The sequence below is a fragment of the Hoplias malabaricus genome, chromosome 4 (genome assembly GCF_029633855.1).
Source record: "Hoplias malabaricus isolate fHopMal1 chromosome 4, fHopMal1.hap1, whole genome shotgun sequence".
NCBI lineage: Eukaryota > Metazoa > Chordata > Actinopteri > Characiformes > Erythrinidae > Hoplias > Hoplias malabaricus.
Window position 1 is genome coordinate 49,301,955 of NC_089803.1, and position 21,362 is coordinate 49,323,316.

The 21,362-nt window shown below is 37.8% G+C and overlaps 1 protein-coding gene and 1 long non-coding RNA gene across 2 annotated transcripts; one reads left to right on the top strand and one right to left on the bottom strand.

Annotated features, from left to right (window-relative positions):
* Window positions 1-5,209: 5,209 nt before the first annotated feature.
* Window positions 5,210-18,696, bottom strand: mrpl42 (mitochondrial ribosomal protein L42). The gene is made up of 5 exons (XM_066669760.1): window positions 18,455-18,696; window positions 11,751-11,811; window positions 11,487-11,571; window positions 5,619-5,779; window positions 5,210-5,417 (listed from the first exon to the last, which is right to left on the bottom strand). The coding sequence occupies exons 1-5, from the start codon at window positions 18,534-18,536 to the stop codon at window positions 5,372-5,374; spliced, it is 435 nt and encodes a 144-aa protein (XP_066525857.1). The 5' UTR covers window positions 18,537-18,696; the 3' UTR covers window positions 5,210-5,371.
* LOC136695602 (uncharacterized) lies at window positions 13,905-17,414 on the top strand. Its single transcript, XR_010802319.1, has 4 exons — window positions 13,905-15,128; window positions 15,711-15,746; window positions 16,541-16,649; window positions 16,805-17,414. It is a non-coding gene; the product is annotated as an uncharacterized lncRNA (long non-coding RNA).
* Window positions 18,697-21,362: the final 2,666 nt, after the last annotated feature.

The following is a 21,362-nucleotide window of genomic DNA, read 5'->3' on the forward strand; positions in this document are numbered from 1 at the left end:
TGTCACATCAGATTTGTTATAATATAGATTGTATTAAAGCTGTAAACACCAGTGTGCAGCCAACACTTATGTCTACAAAGTTCAGAGCTCAAAGCAAAATTGCATAAATGTTCACACTGTGTTTTATCACTGTATATCAGCACCTTTGAAAAAATAGTCTGTTTAGAGTTCATTTAAATAAAAACATCTCTCTCATTATTATTGCTGGGTTTGTGCTGAATTCATGTGTAGTTTTTTGGGAACAGACTTATTTAGGTAGGTAAAATTTCATTTAGGTATGTAAAAATGTCAAAGCATGTCAGACTCAGGTGTGGTTGAAAGGCCTGAATTTTGAACATTTTAATTATATTTGTCTGAACAGTGGGCGGCACGGAGGTGCAACAGGTAGTGTCACTGTCAAACAGCTCCAGGTCCTGCAGTTGTGGGTTCGTGCTCTGCTCCAGGTGACTGTCTGTGAGGAGTCTGGTGTGTTCTCCCCGTGTCTGCATGGGTTTCCTACGGGTGCTCCTGTTTCCTCCCATGGTCCAAAAACACACTGCTTGGTAGGTGAAACCGCTTATCTAGTTCAGGGTGGGTCCGGAGCCTACCTGGAGTTGGAGTAACTGTGCTCTCTGCTATATGTTGGGGCACTGCTCTGAGTATTGTAGGATGAAAAAACACAGTTCCATTGCCCCACATTTGTTGGGGGCTTTACCACTCTACCCCATGCCTGGCGTTAGACACGGTATCAATACGTTCATGTTAATTTGTTCTAGATATCTAGTCCTGTTCTATCTGCAACATAACTCTACAAGGACTAGATAAGCAATGTGTGTGAAATAGCTAAATGTTTTCATTAGAAAGGTTGGCCGCAAACATATGGACATATAGTCTTTCTCTTTGGACATGTAGTCTTTCTCTTGAAATACTGAGAAAATATCTAGAAATAAATATTGGCAAATAATCCGTAGTCTTTAAATTCACTGTGTCTTTGTATAAATTCCAGAATCTAAATGTAAATTATTAAAAACTTGCAGAAATGGAAATTTAAATATGCAAAGGTGAGTCGCGAGATGATTCTGTCAGGATCGAAGGATGCAGTGGTTAAAGCAGCAGTGCCAGTTACAAAAGCAGGAAGGAAGTGGAAGTGGCAATGCAGGTTGCCAGGAGCTCATTAGAGCTAAGATGCAACTGGCAAGTGCAGTTCAGAAGAGCAGACCTTGGGTCAGGTGATCCGTGGAAAGCTATTAGAAAGGCCACATCCCCAGAGAGAAGGCAAATAATGATTAGGTTTCTTTGCAAGCAGGAAGAGGAGGCACATTGAGCAACAGCAGCATCATAGGCAAAACAAGGCCAGTTGCTTCACTGGGAGAATCTAGAGAAGTGGAAGATTTCCTGGCAAGAGTTTTGGGTGATGGGAGCAACATACAACATCCTTCCAATGCTGCAAAATTTTTGACAGTGGGTAGGTGAAGTTGTAGATTATGTACAGGGGTTGGCATGCTGAAGCATATTCAATGGGTGGGTGGCAGGCACATGTAAAATAGGTGTTAGGGAATACTTAGCCAAGTCTGCCACATCCCTGCTTGTGCAGTATGGAATCAGGGTCCTGAAACTAAGGGCAGCTGTGATGGAATTATCAGAAACAGCTAAAAGGTCTAGTCAGTGGTTGTGGATAAGGAGAGCACAGAATATTTGGAGAAATACACTGTAGAGGTGCTATTGTGGATGTTGGTGAAATATCAAGTAAAGTTAACAGTGATACAGTGGGTGGATTGGGTACTCGTGCTGGGCTCAATGAGTAACCGTAGTTGTTAAGGATACCTGGATGCTGCTCAGATCATAAACAGCCACAGCAGCCCTAGTGGTTAGGTGTAGGACACTATTAAATTTTGCTAGATGTAGCTGGTTGCTGATTGGATCATAAATTGCCACAGCAACCTTTGTGTTGAGTTGTAGGTTTCAAACAACAGAAATTTTATGGCTGCAAGTAAGAGAGTGGGGTGGGCCCTATGTGAATTACTAATGGATTGGCATAGGATATTTTTCATCATATCCTGTGTATGATTATAATTACATTTTTCTGGGCAGTTTCTCTCACTAAATTATTTTTGATCTGAAAATAATTACAGAAAGAATTTACTAGTACGGACCACGCCCGTAGAGGCTGAAACGGGGAGCCGAACTCAGAAGTCTTTTGGAGAAGAGTTCAGGGCGGCTTATGAATGCGTATGAAGCCAGACCCCCTGCTGGATAAATGAATATGAGAAAAGGGTGGAGAGAGGGTGGAGGCCAGGAGGAGTTTAAAACAGGAGGCTCAGTCGGCTTGATAAAGGCAGAACATGGCTCAGAATATGGGGACCAGCAGGAATGACCCAGCGCGGAGGAGCGAGCTGACGTTGTGAAGCACTCGAGTCGAGATCCATCTCCTGAACTAAATGAGGCGAATTTGTCCAACGAGGAAATGACGTGAATTTGCAGGGTATATATAGGGCTGAGAGGAAGAGTTTGGGGGTGGTCCTACTCCCAAAATTATGTTATTACATAAATTCACTTAAAACACTTTCATAATGAAATACACTATTGTTTTTAACAACATACATTATTGTTGTTGTTTTTAGCAACAACTTACATTGGACTCCACACACTGGTCTAGTCCAAGACTCCAAAAGTCCTCCTGCATTAGACACATGCTGCCATCTTTTACTACAAGCTCTGCAGCAGGACAACTGGTGTCCCGAACATAGTCTAACTATATAAATATAAAACAACATCAAAATCACTCAAGTTAAACACTTGACCTGGGGTGTAGCCCACAAAGTAAAATTTCTTAGTTAGATAAGCCCAAAGCAGGGGATGTTCTTCAGCTTTTTTCACACTAGACAGGCTTGACTTTTGTTTATCTGGCTAAACAGAAATCCCCACAGGACACAAACAAAGTTTGACTACATTCAGTCATAGTGAATCAAAAACAACTGTAGTGAAATGGTACTTGCCAATGCCTCCTGAACTGGACCAAGATTTTTTCCCCATTTGGGCCCTGAGCATGCATACAGACAGTCAAATAATCTCTTTGCTGTCCAGTATGAATGGTCATGAACAGTCCCGAACAGAATCTGTAACTAAACCGAAATAAAAATAAATAAAAAGCAAAATAATGAATAAATTAACATATTACTCCTTTTGAAACATGCAGATTAATGCTGCACCAAAATTAAAATATTCTGAGTCAAATGGCTAAAAAAGCGACACTGGCTGAAAAATATGAACAAAACTTAAATAAAGTAAATTTTTTCCCAATTGGGTGGGTGTGATATGAACACACAATTTAAGACTGCACAGCTGAACCTAGATTTATGATTGCATTACATGTAATATTAAAAAGTTTTATATATGTATTTTTTGGATTGTCAGATCATCACTAATATACACATTTTTCATGGACATGTTAACAGACAATACTTAATAAATTATTATAAACAGACAATATCACAATTCATTTTTGCTGGTGTACAGAGTTACAATTAAACATTACCTGCCCATTTGTTTGAGGGTGGTATGCACTAGAGACAGTATGTATTTTTTCTTCAGTAGCCTGAAAATGTTCTCATTTAGCTGCAGATGAATATACCGTATTTAATTCAGATTCAACAAACTGTATAAGAATAGTTAACATTAATGTATATAATACTGTCTCAGTTTTAAAGTATCACAATTATTCTTCAGACCCTTGAAAAGGGTTTTGTTGATTGAACAAAGGCTTTACTGTAGTTAAACTGCAAAGTCTATCTCTAAAAATAAAATAAATATGAATGTGGTATGTGAATTGGAGCTCTTAAAACTATTTTGCATTCATGTAATAAATTAGAATATTAGAATATTGTTGATTGTAGTAGTTTTGGTAAGCCTGTCACATTTGGGTCTATGCTGTAACTATCAAAATCTCACTTTTAGCATATCTCATTTTGGCATCCTAAGAAACCGTGTTAGGCAATCAATCCAAATAATTTCAGTTAAATTATAATAAAACCTCCACACCTATCGGGATGACAAATGTTCTGAATAAGATTACTGTGATTTTTGCTTAATTTGACCTTCTACCATTTATGACAATCATTTGTTTGACTAGTTGGCTGACATGTGACCGAAAATCTTTTCTTTAGCAAGGTTTTCTGTTTAAAGTGAGCATTGAGGGTTGGAGGGAAGTCCACTTTTTCCTTCATCATCCAGCAAATTTTTTGCATTAAAAAAAATATCATTATCATTATCCAGTGTCTCTGGAATGAACAGTAATTGATTCTCTTTGATTGATAAAAAGTAATATTTATCTGTGAAGCTAGCCTAATAAATAGCACTCATGCAAATAAATAGCATTCATGCAAAAGTTCAAACATTTCCTGTTATCTAGTGAAAGATTTATGTGGTTTACATCTAAAATATGCCTATTCATGACCATTCCTGGTGCAGCAAGGAATTCCCTACACACCAAGTCAAAGGATGCAAATAATGGCTATGCAAAAGTAAAACTAATTTGTTGAATTTTTGCCCTACATGAAGGGCACCAATCAAAAGTATAGTCAGCAGCATCCTGTGGCCTTTATCCAGTGAAAGCAGATGAAGGACAGGAGGATGACTAGCACCAACTATGCCGACTTTTTATCAGCAAGGTGGACTGACAAACTATGTGTCTAATGCAGTGAACGGACACAATGATTAAAAACTCCAGCAGCACTGCTGTTTCATCCACTAGTGCAACACATCAGCATCCCTGTAGCACTGAGAATTCTTCTCTTCTTCTCTCATCTTCTAAATCATACCTGCTCTCTTGTCTTGTGGGAATCAGGCCATCAGAAGAGGGTGAAAGGGACCAAAGAAAGTGTGCAGAGTTACAGTGAGAATAGATGTGGAGTGTAGAAACAAGGTTGTGATCATAATATTATCTTAAATTATAACTTAGAGTATGGAAATATTATATTCAGATAAGACCAATTAAGTCAGTTCAACTCATGCAAAAGTATCTCAGAGAATTAGGAATGCAAGCTTGATATTACATTGATTAAAACACACTTGCATAGGCTAGAAAATTTGATAATTTCCTCCAATTTTCTTCCAGTTAAATATGTGGTATTTCTTTTGTAAGAACTTTGAAATATGACTAAAATAAAGTGCTGCAAAACAGTTGTGGAAGGCCAATAAGCATGTTGACCAAATGTGAAAGGGTGGCAGGACAGGCAAAAAAAACTTTTGCGTTTAAACCATAGTTTAATTAAAGGGTGGGGAGATCAAGAGTGTACACAAAATTGACTAAAACAATATTGTACAATTCTTGCAATTCAAAATATACTGAGTTCAAACACAAAATAAAAAAGTGATATAAATGTACACAACACAGCTATCTGTCTTTGGGTGGGTTTCTTTTCCAGCGCCTTCTGTGATATCTGCAGGGAAAAAGTAACAGAACAAGCTTGTCTAATTTTTAAATCTTATACATGTAAACAGGTCATAAATAGTACACTTAAAAATGGGTAATTTATAATGAAAACGAAACCATAAAAATAAGATCACAACATAACATTTCACAACATTTTCACTGCTGAAAATCCAATATTGAATAGAATAATCTATAGAAATGGACTTACTCTCCAACAGGTAGCCAGCAGTGCTTTGTAGTGAAAAACATTTTAGAAAGCTCCTCTATAGCTGGCATTTGTTTGTCCTTTAAAATATCATCAGTGAATTTTGACTTCAGTACCAGATCATGTTTTTCTGCAAGATCACGGAGGTCTGGTCTTGAAATGTTCTATAAAACAAAACAGATGTATATATTTAGACTAAACATTTAAAAAGTACATTCAATTCACTTAAATTTTATTTTTAGAGCACATTTTAAGTGGTTTGTAACAAAGCTTCTTATTCCAAATTATGAGTGCTTGACCCAATTGATAATTAGAAGTTTTGACAGTGCTGAACATATGAAAGTGCTGAAACAACCCTTTGTTTAAATTGTTCATCTGCATTTTCACTTTAAATCTTCATTGGAAAAAAGCAGTTTCTTCAACAGATCTCAAGGCTTCTATATTAGTATAGACCATGAACTTGTTACATGTGAAGATTGTAAGACGTTAAGCTATTTTTCTTCTTCCATTGCTATAGGAAGTGACACATTTTTTAAAATATTAAGAAGCTGGAGGTGCACATATGGATTTTAGGGATAGCCTATAGTTAAGACTTATTGTGAAGATCCAGGGGCACCAGGGAGAGATAGCAGTCCCTCCATTCTGGCAGTAGAGCTGTCAGAGCAGGACAAAAATAGTTAGCTTACTATTTTTACAGTTATAACAATAGCCCCTAGGGGGCACAATTCAAATTTTCAACATGCAAATATGGAATATCTCAGCGAATATTAAACATATCGACAAGCAGTTTGCTTTATTGCATACTCTGCATAGTGTCTTACAACTTTGCCATTACAATTATTGTCAAATGCATAATTTATCCACAATAATCAGGTATGTGAAAACGGAGCTTTTCGAACACCTCCCTGGAAATTTGTCTTATCAATAAACAACTGGTATTTTTGCAATCTGTATAGACTGTAGGTCAATAATTATTTTAAAAAGCTGGAACTTCTGACACGCTGTTGTGGCAGTAATTTATATTACAAATATGCATGGGCGAGGCTCGATACCCTCTTTGAGATATAACTACAACTAACTTCACCTAAATCAAACAGAACTTGGAACTTATTTTAGTTTCATTGTCCATGTTTTCAGCTCCACTGTCCACAGGAGCACTTTGTAGATCTAAAACTACAGAGAGGGGTCCATCTCTTGCTCTGCATACTTTCATTGCTCCTTTTCACATGTTCTTCAATGGTCAGAACACCTACAAAGCAGATATGCTGAAAATGTATGACCTACTGTCTCTGCCTTTTTTATCTATAATGTGGACCAACAGAGTATGTGTGTGTAACCGTGTAGAGAGTGAGTGGGCGCAGGTTTTAAAATTATCCAGCAGCACTGTTCTGTCTGATCCACTCATAAGAGCACAATACACACTGACATATCACCACAATGTCAATATCACTACAGTGCTGAGAATGTATGAGCAACTGTCTCTGAATTTATGTCTATAAGTTTGACCAATAAAATATATGTATCTCAGTGTGGACAGTGAGTTGACACAGGTGTTAAAATCTCTAGCAGCACTGCTGAGTCTTATCCACTCATAAGAGCACTACACACACTGCCATATCACCACAATGTCAGTGTCACTGCAGTGCTAAGAATTATCCACCACCCAAATCATGTCTTTGTGGAGGTCCTGAACATTCGGTGAGAATGCAGGGTGAAATTCCAGAGTCAGTTCTGTGCTCTGTGCTGTCTCTGTAACCCAAGCCCCACATTCACCGGTCTGCAGTCTAGAAATTCACCCACTCATCTACTACCCCTTCTTTCAATTCAGAACACCAAGGATCACATTTAAAAGCACTAAAAAAATCTATATTAAAGTGTGGCTCCTGTGTCAGGAAATGTCAAATGCTAACTTGCTCTGCAAAGACTGCTCACTTTCACCCTGCTCTTCAATGGTCTGGACACCCATACAGCAGGTATGACTCAGGTGTTGGCATTTTAAATCCCTCAGCAACACTGCTGGACAGAGAATAGTCCACAACCAAAAACTGCCAGCAGAGATTGTCTTCTGTCCACTGATGACGGACTCGAGTACAAGCTACTCCACATCATATCTGCTGTTTGGGGGTCCTGAACATTAGGGTGAGAAACTAGAGTGCAACTCCAGAGTGACTTCTGTGCTCTATACTGTCTCTGTCATCCGCTACTCCTCCATCTCATGCTACACCTCCAAAGAGATGCCAGGGTTGCACAGCATGGAACACCTTACAAACACTACACAAACCCTACAAACACTACCAAAGACCCTACTATCTCAGGACAGCTCATATGCTAGCACATTGTTCTTCTACCAGCGAATACCAGGTTGGACCCCGGGAATGGTCGCTTGCAGCTATATTTAGGGGTTCGAGCACGAAGTGCTTGAAACCCTATTGTGTTTGTTATGATTTTAATTAGGGTTCAAGCACTACAGTGTGTAGAACCCTGTTGTATTTGTTACGGTTTTTCTTATTATTATTCTTTTTCTCCTGTAAAAGCAAGAGACCATAGGTTGTACAGACTCCCCACTTGGAGGATAGATGTAGTGTGTGTGCATCTTGGAGGACAACAAAAATTACACTGATTGGCCTAATGGTGGTGCTATAGCGAAGTGAAACGCGTTTAGGTTCATATCTCCTACACCATGAGGCGTAGAGACAAAAATCTTTTCCCCTGATTCCTTGGGTCCTGACAAATCAAAAACGGGTGAGTCAAAATTTCAGTTTTCCCACGTTATTTTAAAGCTAATTTGCAAAACCTACTTTTGCGAACTAGTCCGGGGATTTTTGTCCAATTCTCTTGAGCTTGGTGCCAAAATGTTTGCAGGAGTCTGATGGTTAATAATTATCAAAAAAAAGTTGAAATTTTGGTTCAATATGGCCACCATATGCAAATGAACCTCTTCGGCTTATCATGTGTTTAACTTACAAATTTATAACAATTTCATACTTTACTCAAATGTGTTCAAATTTCATATTCTACTTCCAGATATGATTCTGAGGTAGCATGTCAAAGGAGGAGCAAATATTCATATAGGAGGCGCTGTAAAGGCTACAAGTTTTTATCTCAGCATCTGCAAGGCAGATCGGACTGCTGTTTGGCATGCTGCTTCTGTGGGCAAGGCTATAACTAGAAAATTAAGGACAACTCGATTCGGGCAAAATTGTGATCGTCATCGGCCAATCAGATGTCAGCAGATGTTTGACAACCTTAACAAGGTCCAATCATCATGGGATTTGAATCATATGTCCTTGGTGGCACTTCCTAAGTGCATAAAACGTTTCATAACGGTAACCACTAGGTGGCGCTATATCAAGAAAATATGATATATCTCAGAGAAAATTAAGCGTATCGGCACGCAGTTTACTTCTCTGTATACTCTGCAGAGGGCCTCACAACTTTGTCATTGCAAGTGTTGTCAAAAAATGCATCATATTTTCTCAATCACCAGTTGTTTAAAATTGAATCTTTTCAAACTAGTCTGTGGAATCTCGCTCTATTCCCAAACAATTGACTTTGTTAGAATCTGCAGAGTCTGTACGTCAATAATTATCAAAAAAAGTTCAACATTTGGATAAACTGTTGTTGTAATAAATCAATTAATCGAAGTGTGTGGAGCTTTAAACATTCTTTCAGCTGTAACTCAAAATAATTAAGCCTAATCAAGACCAAATTTGACAAACATATGTATGGCCTTACTATGAAGATGTATATACAATATGACTCCAATCCACCAAAAGGGGACGCTACAATTGGACAATAACTGATTAAAATGGGCTTTATGTTACAGCGCCATCTAGGATTGCAGTGGCACACCAACTTAATTACGACATCTGCCCCTCAGTCTGATTAAGTATGTGAAGTTTTGAAATTTTTGGGGAAAGCGTTTTTGAGTTATAGGTGTATATTAGTGTACACATATAGCATATATTTGACTTGAGGAATACATGCTGGATCTCTCTTATTTGGAGGGGCCTGTAAGCTACATAGTAATAAAAGTTTTTTTGATAATTATTATAGTTCAGTTCCTTAGGATTCAGCTGACACCACATGTCCATGTTCGGTAAATATTCACATAGTAGTACACACTCAAATGTTTCTGTATAAGCATTTATATCTGAGCCATAAATGTGGGAAAGTAGTCATTTCTCACCAGCAGATGGTAGTCTAAGACTACACATTTTGCTGTGGATGAGAGTTATGCAAAATGCAATGTGGAGCAAAGACTGTAAGGTTCAGAAACACCACACTTGCCAGCAAGGTACAGCAGGTGTGAAATGACTCAGCCAAGGAAAATGACACTCTTTGGCCAGATGGTGGCGCTACAGCAAATGGAAAAGCATTGAGGTCTATATCTCCCAAACCCTAAGGCCTAAAAACAAAATCTTTTTTTCCCTGTTTCCTTGGCTTAAGACAAACTAATCTGCTATTTGGATCATTTAGCTCCGCCAATTTAGATTTTGAGCTAATTTGCAAAATATACTTTTGTCAATAATTCTTTGAATTTTTGTCCAATTCTCTTGAGTTATTCTCCCTAGGTAATTATAGAAAGAATGTTGACATTTTGATTCAAGATGGCCACCATATGCAAATGAACCACTTCGGCTTATCACAAGTTTTACTTGAACGTCTGTAACTCCTTCAAATTTTGCTCAAATGGGTTCAAATTACAGATTCTACTTAGAGGCCTGGTTTTTAAAGGTACCATGTCAACAATGTAGGCCTAGTGCTTCCAAACAGGCCTGTTTAGCGAGAACCCCGTTAATTGCCGCTTGCGGCTATATTTAGGGGTTCGAGCATGAAGTGCTTGAAACCCTATTATAATTGTTAGGATTTTTATTTTTATTATTATTATTCTTCCGGTTCTTTTTCTGCACTACAAACGATCGCACAACCCAAACCGTAAGGCCTACAGACTTGAGGCTTGGCCAGTAGGTAGTAAACCCTCCCACTACTCAGGTGCAAAAAATCAGCCTGATTGGCCTCATGGGGGCGCTACAGCGAAGGACAACGCCTTTTCTTATGGGGCTCCTACCACGTGAGGCGTAGAGACGAATTTTTTTTCCCCACTGATTCCTGCCGAATCAAAAAGGTCGATACAACCACTAAGCTCCGCCCACTTAGATTTTTTGCTATTTTGATAATTTGCAAAACTTATGGTATGGACATCAGCTGAATCTTAAGGATCTGAACTTTAATACTTATCAAAAATTGTTGCACTTTTATTACTATGTAGCTTACAGGCCACTCCCAATATCTCGAGATCTAGCATGTATTCCTCAAGCCAAATATATGCTATATGTGTACACTAATATACACCTATAACTCAAAAACGCTTTCCCCAAAAATTTCAAAACGTCACATACTTGATCAGACTGAGGAGCAGATGTCATAATTAAGTTGGTGTGCCACTACAATCCTAGATGGTGCTATAACATAAAAAAAAGCCCATTAAATGACTGATGGCTTGGAGGAAATCTTTTGATGAACTTTATTCATTCGTTCATCATCTATAACCGTTTATATAGTTCAGGGTCGTGGTGGGTCCAGAGCCTACCTGGAATCACTGGGCACATGGCAGGAATACACCCTGGAGGGGCGTCAGTCCTTCACAGGGCAACACACCAATAGGGAATACACTTTGAAAATGTGTACATTAATCATCAATATTATACTAAAAAGCAAATCCATAAACATCTGCATTATAAATTGCCACAAATAACTTGCCACCACAGGTAAATGTTTAGGCAAGTATATATTTAGTTACCAATAAAGCACCAAGAATCCGATATATATTTAAATATTAATAGTGCATAAACTGTTTGCTCGTCTTACCTTTGTCAACTCAAAGGCAATGTCAGTAGTGCTGTGGAAACACACTACAGCCTTTTTATCAAGTGTCACACCAAGGTCCACATTACTAATTGAAAGAGAGTAAAACAATTCAACAGTGTGTATTAGGCAAATCAGGGACTGTCTCCAGCAAAATGTTACTGAATATAATTACTTTTTTAACACAGCAGTTGAACTACACAAACTAAACAAACAAAAAATGACATAAAAAAATAAAATCCAAAGCATTGCACTAATTATGCTTACCAGTACTGGTCAGAAGCTGGCTCATGATGTGTTGATATGCCATGAGAAAACACAGGAACAACTGCAGGACAGAGTCAGTGACAGCATCATTCGATTTAATTATATTGCTTAATAATAATGCTTTATATTCTGAAAAAAAAGGAATATGCTATGAATTCTGAGTTCTCAAACAACAATTATAACAATTTAAATTTAACATTATTTTTTTAATTAGTGAAAAATACATATGAATATACACTTTTCCTTATATTGCTAGTCTTAAAGTTTCCCAGAATTAAAAATGATACTATCACTTTTCCTAATATTTAGTTGAATATTCAGACTGAAGTCATTACTTTTACACAAAACCATAGGAAATAGGCTATTTTTTAAATGAATGATATAGAAATGTTTAAAAAAATATATTGTAAATGAAAAATCTTTAATTTTAAATCTTAGTAAGCTCTTGCCAAAAGAAATAAAAAAACTACCACAAATTCTGCTAATATTAAATTCCACCGAAACATTATGTATTATATATACACTTGGAGGTATTTAAAATAAAACACGCTTCTTAAAATGTCTGTGGTAGCTAAATGAACAGCTGGCTACATTAGTCAATGCCAAGTCTGTTATCCCATAAACAAAAGCCAATTCCTTTGAAAATATACAGGTGCTGGTCATAACATTAGAATATCGTGAAAAAAATTTATTTATTTCAGTAACTCCATTCAGAAAGGGAACTTGTATATTATACTCATTCATTACACACAGACTGATATATTTCTAGTTTTTATTTCTTTTAATTTGATGATTATAACGGACAACTAATGAAAACCCCAAATTCAGTATCTCAGACAATTAGAATATTGTGAAAAGGTTCAATATTGAAGACACCTGGTGCCACACTCAAGCAAGTGAAGAGGTGAAGGAAAGGAAAAGATTTGGTAGAAAGGAGGGGAGAGAGGAAAGAAAAAAAGGACAAGCAATAGAAATAACCACACCCTGGAGAGGATTGTGAAACCAAACCCATTCAAAAATGTGGGGTAGATTTACAAAGATTGGTCTGCAGCTGGAGTCAGTGCTTCAAGAACCACCAGATACAGACGTATTCAAGACATAGTTTCAGCTGTCGTATTCTTTGTGTCAAGCCACTCTTGAACAAGAGACAGCATCAGAAGCGTCTCACCTGGGCTAAAGACAAAAAGGACTGGTCTGCTGCTGAGTGGTCCAAAGTTATGTTCTCTGATGAAAGCAAAGCATTCCTCTGGAAAGCATTTCCTTTGGAAATCAAGGTCCCAGAGTCTGGAGTAAGAGAGGAGAGGCACAAATCCAAGTTGCTTGAGGTCCAGTGTAAGATTTCCACAGTTGGTAATGGTTTGGGCATGTCATCTGCTGGTGTTGGTCCACTGTGTTTTCTGAGGTCCAAGGCCAATGCAGCTCTCTACCAGGATGTTTTAGAGCACTTCATGCTGCTGACCAAGTTTATGGAGATGTAGATTTCATTTTCCAACAGGATTTGGCACCTGCACACAGTGCTAAAGCTACAAGTACCTGGTTTAAGGACCATGGTATCCCCGTTCTTCATTGGCCAGCAAAATGGCCTGACCTTAACCCAACAGAAAACATATGGGGTATTGTGAAGAGGAAGAGGCAATACGCCAGACCCAACAATGCAGAAGAGCTGAAGGCCACTATCAGAGAAACCTGGGCTCTCATAATACCTGAGCAGTGCCACAGACTGAATGACTCCATGCTGCAGTAATTCAGGCAAAAGGAACCCCAACTAAGCATTGAGTGCTATACATGATCATACTTTTCAGTTGGCCAACATTTCTAAAAATCCTCTTTTTGTATTGGCTTTAAATATTATTCTAATTTTCTGAGATATTGAATTTAGGGTTTTCATTAGTTTTGCGGTTATAATCATCAAATAAATAAATAAACAAATAATAAATATTTGAAATATCAGTCTGTGTTTGATGAATGAATATAATATACAAGTTTCACTTTTTGAATGGAACTACTGAAATCAACTTTGTGATATTCTAATTTAATAATTGTATGACCAACACCTCTGTGTGTGTATAAAATATATACACACACACACGTGTTGGTCATAATTATTATATATCTTTACAATCAGTTTTATATAGCACCTTTCACACAAATCAAATACGCTTTACAGAAAATAAAACACAAAATATAAAATAACAGAAAGGATGTTAGTGGAGTCTGATAGCTTGCTTAAAGAGATATGTTTTTAAATGTTTGTTGTGAGTATGAAGCATGGATGTGTGAAGAGAGAGAATTCCAGAGGGTGGGAGCAGCTATGGCAAAGGCCACGTGAGGAGTGAGGAGATTGATGTCCGATGATCGAAGGCGACGAGATGGACAGTAATGGTGCAGGAGGTCAGAAAGATATAGGGGGGCCAGTTTGTTGACCCAAATAGCAGGCGACTCCGATCCGGATCCGTTTTTCCTCCGGCAGATCCGCGTAACAGTCAGTTATGGTTAGAAGATACAATCCGAATCCAGTCGGGTTCTATTTGTGATTCTAATCTCTGACGTGTCACTGATTTGTGGCCGCGCCTGGCCCGGAGTCACTGCGCGGATCGGAGCCGCACTCAACTGACTTAACGGTCATTTCACCAGCACTGCTGCAGCCTTTTCGGTTCTCTGACACTTCAGTTGAGTAACAGTCGGATTTTTGTTAATTTATAATCTGTTTATAATCGCCCTTCACGCTATGAACTGCTTAAGAACGACCACGTCTCATCAAATAAAGATGGCGAGCCACTTTTATAATGCCTTTCAGATGTTTAAACGCAATGTTAGCTATCGAAGCTTTAAGACTAGCTTTATTGCTAATATGAAACGAAAATAATCGATGTATAAACTTAGTTACTTCTGTAAAAAAAATAATAAAAAGCAGTAAATGTATTAGTTAACTGCTGTAAGTTGTACATAATTATTTTTTTCCTCTTAAAAAAAAACCCAAGCTCAGTAATATTAGCATAACATACTGCTAAATAAGAATCTTCACTTATATGAAATTCAGTATTATCATGTAAGATATTTAAAAATATACAAATAATCTATTTAATATATTACCTATACAAAATATTATTCCATACATTTTTTTCAGGTGTTCTTCAGCTTGTTATCAAAGTAAAAAAAAAAATAGCTGGGTTTTATAGCTTTCACTCTAGTCAGTGATAACCCATTCACAGTAGTCATAGAATTAACAATTATCTTGTTTTAATTTGTGCTACAATAATTTTAAATAACTTTGTTGTGAGCATTATGTGTCACTTTCTTCCTGCAGGTAATGTTGAGAGCTACTGTAAGACCTCCCTTAATCTCTATGCACTACAGGTGGTGTTGTCATTACACCAGGTATATGTAGCTTGTAGCTACTTTGTGGCTATTTTGTAGAGTTCCAGTTACTCACTGTAGCTCATCTGTTGCTGCACAATTCATCACTCTACCCCTTCCAACAGTGGATTCCACCATGGGTTCTCCATTCTCAATACAGCAGTGACACTTACAAGACATTGTTGGAGGTGGTGTTGACAGTGTTAACATGGTGATGATGCTGGTGTTCCTGAAGGTGTTTCATAGTAGTGTTCAGAATGTTTTTGTGGTTATGCTGAAGGTGGTGTTTGTGGTGATGTTTACAGTAGTGTTTATGGTACTGATATAAATGTATCAGTCAAAGTGGTGTTAATGAGGTTTTTACATACATCATTGTCACTGCTGGGTTGAGAGTGTTCCTACAATCAAGAACATCTGGACAGTTGCAGCTGTGTGATCAGATTCTGGCGATCAACAGATGAGCTATAGTCTCTAACTACACCAGAAAAGTGGAGTTAAAAAGGGGTTTCTGATACAATTTTTTGGGAATGTATACAGTGTCAAAACAGTACTGAGAGGTTTTTACAAACTTTAATGTGTTTTGCATCAATATTTATTTTTCAGACTTCCTTGCTTTACTGGACAGACTGACACATCAAGGTTTGTTGCACTATAAAACTGCAGTGACTAACTTTTATAAATTTATTTAGGTTTGTCATTTTTGTTTATATGTAGGTTTAACTGAGTAATTTGATCAGACAATGGAATGTGCTCTGGAACCTAAAACAAGTTAGGTATTAATAGTCCTTTTATTTTCTCTAAATCCACATGCTGACTGTCTAACTAAAGAGCATTCTACGTCACAATGTGCCTGCTCCCGACACGTAGGATCCCACAATTGTAGATACCTCATTATACTGTCTTGTAAGATATCTTAATTTGGCTGAATTTTAAGGCAGCATCAAATCTTTCTTTAATCGCGAAGGGAATCCTAGGATGCAATGCAAGAACAACTCCCATCCATTTCGCTCTTCTCCCAGAGCAAAAATAGATAAAATCGCTATAAACAATGGAAGATTAGAATCCACTCTGCTGAAACGCTGAGGTGACACTAGTCAGAATTTAAAAAATACACACCGGTTGCGTGCGGTGGACAGGAAGAAGTCGTGACACAGTCTGTCAATAATCTGCCTCATGAGGACAGATGACCATTGTGTACTTAAACAGCAGTCTATGGAGTCAGTGCCTATCTAGGCAGCTCACTAGGTTTACACACACACACACACAAGTTAACAGAGCTAAATTTTACTAATCATTAAGTTATTGCTAGTCTAGCGGTTCTATTCTTGCTATTCTTATTTGTTGTTGTCAATTTTTGTAATGTATTGGTTAAGAGAACTTCTAACTGTAAACAATCTTAATGTATGAACAAGTGTTCTCTTCTTGCCCTCCAGATAATCCTGAGAGATAAGCTCACCTTGCTGCTGTAGGGTTATGGGTTGACATTGCTTTTCCAATATAGGACAAAGCTGAGGTTTTCTATTGCCTGATTTTCTTGAAAAGGTTAGCACACTTTTTCATTTACATACACATTCATAGTGAATGCAATTTCATATGACATAATCTTTATATTTAGTTAAGTTAGGAACAGATTGCCAGTGGTCACAGTGCCACACCTTACGCGACATGTTTTTTTTTTCTTTTTTCCTTTGGGTCAGGGGAAACATGATGCAGTGACAAATCTCACCTCCCCGTCCTGTTTTCATTCCCCAAGGACCCTCAAAACCAAGGGATGTAAGACTTGGAAACACACCAGATTGAGTGAAGACCGAGGAGCTGCTAATGGACTAACATTAACTGTTTATGCTCTTGTAAGCACGTTTGACTGAGCTGGTTTAGTCACTTCGTTTCCTTTTAATGACGAAAAAATGCATGAAAAAAATAATGTATTCTAGCCAGAATAACAAACCCGCTGCCCATTCCACATTAAATAATTTCGCCCCCTCCTTCCCACCTTAATTTGAGAATAAATTTCTGAGATCCTTTCTACATTAAACTACATAATTAAGATTTCAGGATTAATAAGTTTATTTAATATAACCCAAGGATACTGAATACCTTAAAATGATTAACACATTTTTAATTATACCAATAGGTTTTAAAACATTTTTTGTGTAACATATAATTTGTAATTCAGATTTCAAACCATCTCTCTGCATACTTTTGGATACAATATCCCCAAGAATACAACAAAGGGATTACATGCTTTTTCTTGATGGAGCTCATAATGAATGCATTTACCAATAAATTCTTCACTTGCAATTTTCAAACTACTTATTTTTAAATTCAACAGTTAACATAAAATTACAAAAGGGCAGGAGAACGTTTGTGTGTTGTATTACAATTATTCATTACACAAAAAAAAAAAAAAAAAAAAAAAAAAAAAGTTTACATCTAATAAATACATTCTGATGTAGCATGCAGAATGTCAGTTTAAGTTATTAAATAAAATAACAAATATGACAAATATTAAAAAACATTCAAAGTGTAAAATTAAATTTCCACAGTCATTGAGATCTTAGAAATCTACAGAACTATAATACGTTATTTATATAATTCAAAATTGTAACATTTTATTTGATCATTTTATACGATTCATAATGAGTTAACATTTAAAAACATTTGCAATGTTATACATGCATTTTACATCAATTTTAATCTCTGACACAGACGCACTGCCCACAATTAAAGTCTGATACTTTCAGTGAGTTAATCTACCTTACTGTCAGGAGCCACTTGCATTCTAAATGGCTCTTATTACATCCACGTATATGCACTTCTGTGTATCGTTTTGTACTTGCTCTGCTACTTGTAAAACATGAATCATGAAAACTTCTACACGTTATGTTTGTTTTGTTATGTTTATGTTTTACAAAATTGTGCAATTCTCCACCCACAGTAATATATCTTTGTGAAGTATTTTGGTAATTATGTTCTTTTCAGGTCCCTGCTATGCATATTTTAGTGTTTTCTCTGCCAAACATCATGCCTGGTGCAAATAATCTAATCAAGCCCTGAGTTACAATGGAAAAAAGAAAACACTACAACATCCTGAACATACATACATATATATATATATATATACACATACATACACAAATAAATATAGGCAGAATGTCTACAGACAAGACGTGTTTACGTGTAAAATCTTACGTGCCCAGACGAGTGATCCTACACGGTTTCGGCCCTAATTGTATGCCATAGCCTCAACACTTTTTAATGCTGAAGGCAACTGACGTAGAGCTAAGTTACCAAATGTCTGTTTTGATTCGTATATTATGTACTATCGAAATAAAATTGCCGCTTACCTCTGATATTTCCTAGATTTCTGCTACAGCAAGCGCGACTAAGCATACCCGTTACCCCAAGTACACGAAACCATGAAGCCATGTCGTCCTGCTGTCTCCCTAAACGTTTCCTTCTGCAGACCAGAGACGCAAAGCCAATGAAGTTGCAGTATTTTAGTGAAGATCCAATCGAGTTATAGAGCTGTAGTTCCGCAAATGAGCCAACTAAATCTCACTGAATTAAGTCACATCCTGCAACTAGCTGTCAAAATAAAAGTTGCGTCCCACGTCGCAAGTAAGAAACATTTTCGAGATGAACTGCGCCTCGCCTTGGTGGTCAGTAAGAATAGACGGTTGCAGTTGGGAGTAGAGGGTAGTTATCAGGGTCCTAGCCCTGAATCGCTATAGGGTCCCCACACCCTATAGGGTTTTTCTTCTTCTTCTACTTATTATTAGGGGTCCAAGCACTGCAAGTGCTGGAGGCCTATTGTTTTTGTTCTGATTTTTATTATTATTATTATTATTAGGGGTCCAAGCACTGCAAGTGCTGGAGCCCTATTGTTTTTGTTCTGTTTTTTCCGCTTTTTTTTTTTTTTTTTTTCTTCTTTTTCTCCGATGAAACGCGATGGGCAGCCCAAACCGTAGGTCCTACAGACTTGTCGTTTGGTCAACTGGTAGTAAACCCTCCCGCTACTCAGGCGCCAAAAATCAGCCCGATCAGCCTGATGGTGGCGCTATAGCGACGCGGAACGCGTCGCTCCCTATATCTCCTACCCCGTGTGGCGTAGAGACGAAATTCTTTTTTTCCCAGATTCCTCAGGTCAGACCCTACAAAAAAGCCTCAAGAACCCATAAGCTCCGCCTACTTAGATTTTGAGCTAATTTGCATAATATGCAAAATCGCACAAATTTTTGAGCGCGAACTAGTCTCTGGAAAAGTACCCAATATGGACATATGTGGTATCAGCAGAATCCTAAGAACCTGAACTTTAATAATTATCCAAAAAAAGTTGGAATTTCATCACTGCTTGGCTTCCAGACTCCGCCCAAATACAGGGGTAGAGCTCGCGTTCCAAAAATCAGACAAATACAGCTATAACTCGCAAACGCTTTCTCCGAATGCTACGATACTTCACATGCTTAATCCCTATAAGGGCCGGAATACATGAGTACTTGGTTGTGCAACTGCAAGCCTAGGGGGCGCTATAACAACAAAAAATTTGTTACGCTTCACAGGATTGTCCCATTGACATGCCGCTTGGTATGCATGTATAGTGTGTGATGAGCTGACTCAGATTATATGACGATGATGTCATATTCGAAAAAACGTGTCCACCATCGGCCAATCAAATTTCAGCAGCTGTTTCATGACCTTAACAAGGTCCTATCATCATGACACTTGCATGGTATGTCCATGGCCCCACTTCCTGAGCACATAAACAGTTTCATAACAATAGCCACTAGGGGGCGCAATTCAATTTTTTCAACATGCAAATATGGAATATCTCAACGAAATATAAGCATATTGACAAGCAGTTTGCTTTATTTCATACTCTGCAAATTGCCTTACAACTTTGCAATTACAACTATTGTCAAAAAATGCATAGTTTATCCACAATAGTCAGGTATGTGAAAATGGAGCTTTTCGCACTCCTCCCTGGAAATTTGTCTTATCAATAAACAGCTGGTATTTTTGAAGTCTGTATAGACTGTAGGTAAATAATTATCAAAAAAATCTGTAACTTTTGACACGCTGTTGTGGCAGTTATTTAACAAATATGCATGGGCGGGGCTCGATGCACTCTTTGAGCTATAACTACAACAAACTTCACCCAAATCAAACACAACTTTGTACACATATGTACGTCATTACTCTGAAGTAGTGTGCCAAATGTGACTACATTGCACAGAAAGGGGGCGCTACAATTAGACATCAACTGGTTGCACAGGTTATTAATTCATTACACCGCCACCTAGAGATGCAGTACCAGCAAGATGACATAGATATAATCTGAACATCATGGGAAAGGACCTTGTGCATTTTCATAACATATGCCTAAAGCATTTTTGAGTTACAGCTGTTTTTTATGTGATGTTTCAACGGCAAGCTGCACATCTCTATTTAAGCAGAGGCTGCAATCACACAGTAATGAAAGTTCCACATTTTTTTGATAATTACTAAAGTTCAGGTTCTTACGATTCTCATGATACCACATATGTCTATATTGGGTTTTGATCCAAGGACTAGTTCTTGATCAAATATATGTCCGTTATATCTCATTTATACCCACCCCTGCAGACTAGCTATGCAGATTCCCCCCTCAGCCCCTCCCTCTCCTTCTCACACACAGACTGTCACCTCTCCCCCTCCCCTCCCCCCTGCCAGTCAGAGAGGGCCAGAGGACAGAGACAATTGAAAACATATCTAAACAAATCAACAATAACATCATGATTGGTTCCTTATTTTTGTTTCAGTGTCCAAGTTTTCAGCTCCACTGTCCGAAGGAGCACTTTACAGAAAGGGGTGCACCTCTTGCTCTGCATACTTTCATTGCTCCCTTTCACATGTTCTTCAATGGTCAGGACACACACACAGCAGATATGCTGCAAATGTATGACCTACTGTCTCTGCCTTTTTTATCTATAATGTGGACCAACAGAGTATGTGTGTGTAACTGTGTAGGCAGTGAGTGGAAACAGGTTTTAAAATTATCCAGCAGCACTGTTCTGTCTGATCCACTCATGAGAGCACAATAAACACTGACATAGCATCACAATGTCAGTGTCACTACAATGCTGAGAATGTATGAGCAACTGTGTCTGAATTTATGTCTATAAGTTTGACCAATAACATATATGTATCTCAGTGTGGACAGTGAGTTGACACAGGTGTTAAAATCTCTAGCAGCACTGCTGTGTCTTATCCACT

Coding starts and splice junctions, on each gene's coding strand:
- mrpl42 (XM_066669760.1), bottom strand. CDS start 18,536: ATGGCTTCATGGTTTCGTGTACTTGGGGTAACGGGTATGCTTAGTCGC. Junction 11,812..18,454: donor AAATCTAGGAAATATCAGAG/GTAAGCGGCAAT, acceptor TCTGTCCTGCAG/TTGTTCCTGTGTTTTCTCAT. Junction 5,418..5,618: donor TGCTGGCTACCTGTTGGAGA/GTAAGTCCATTT, acceptor TTTTCCCTGCAG/ATATCACAGAAGGCGCTGGA.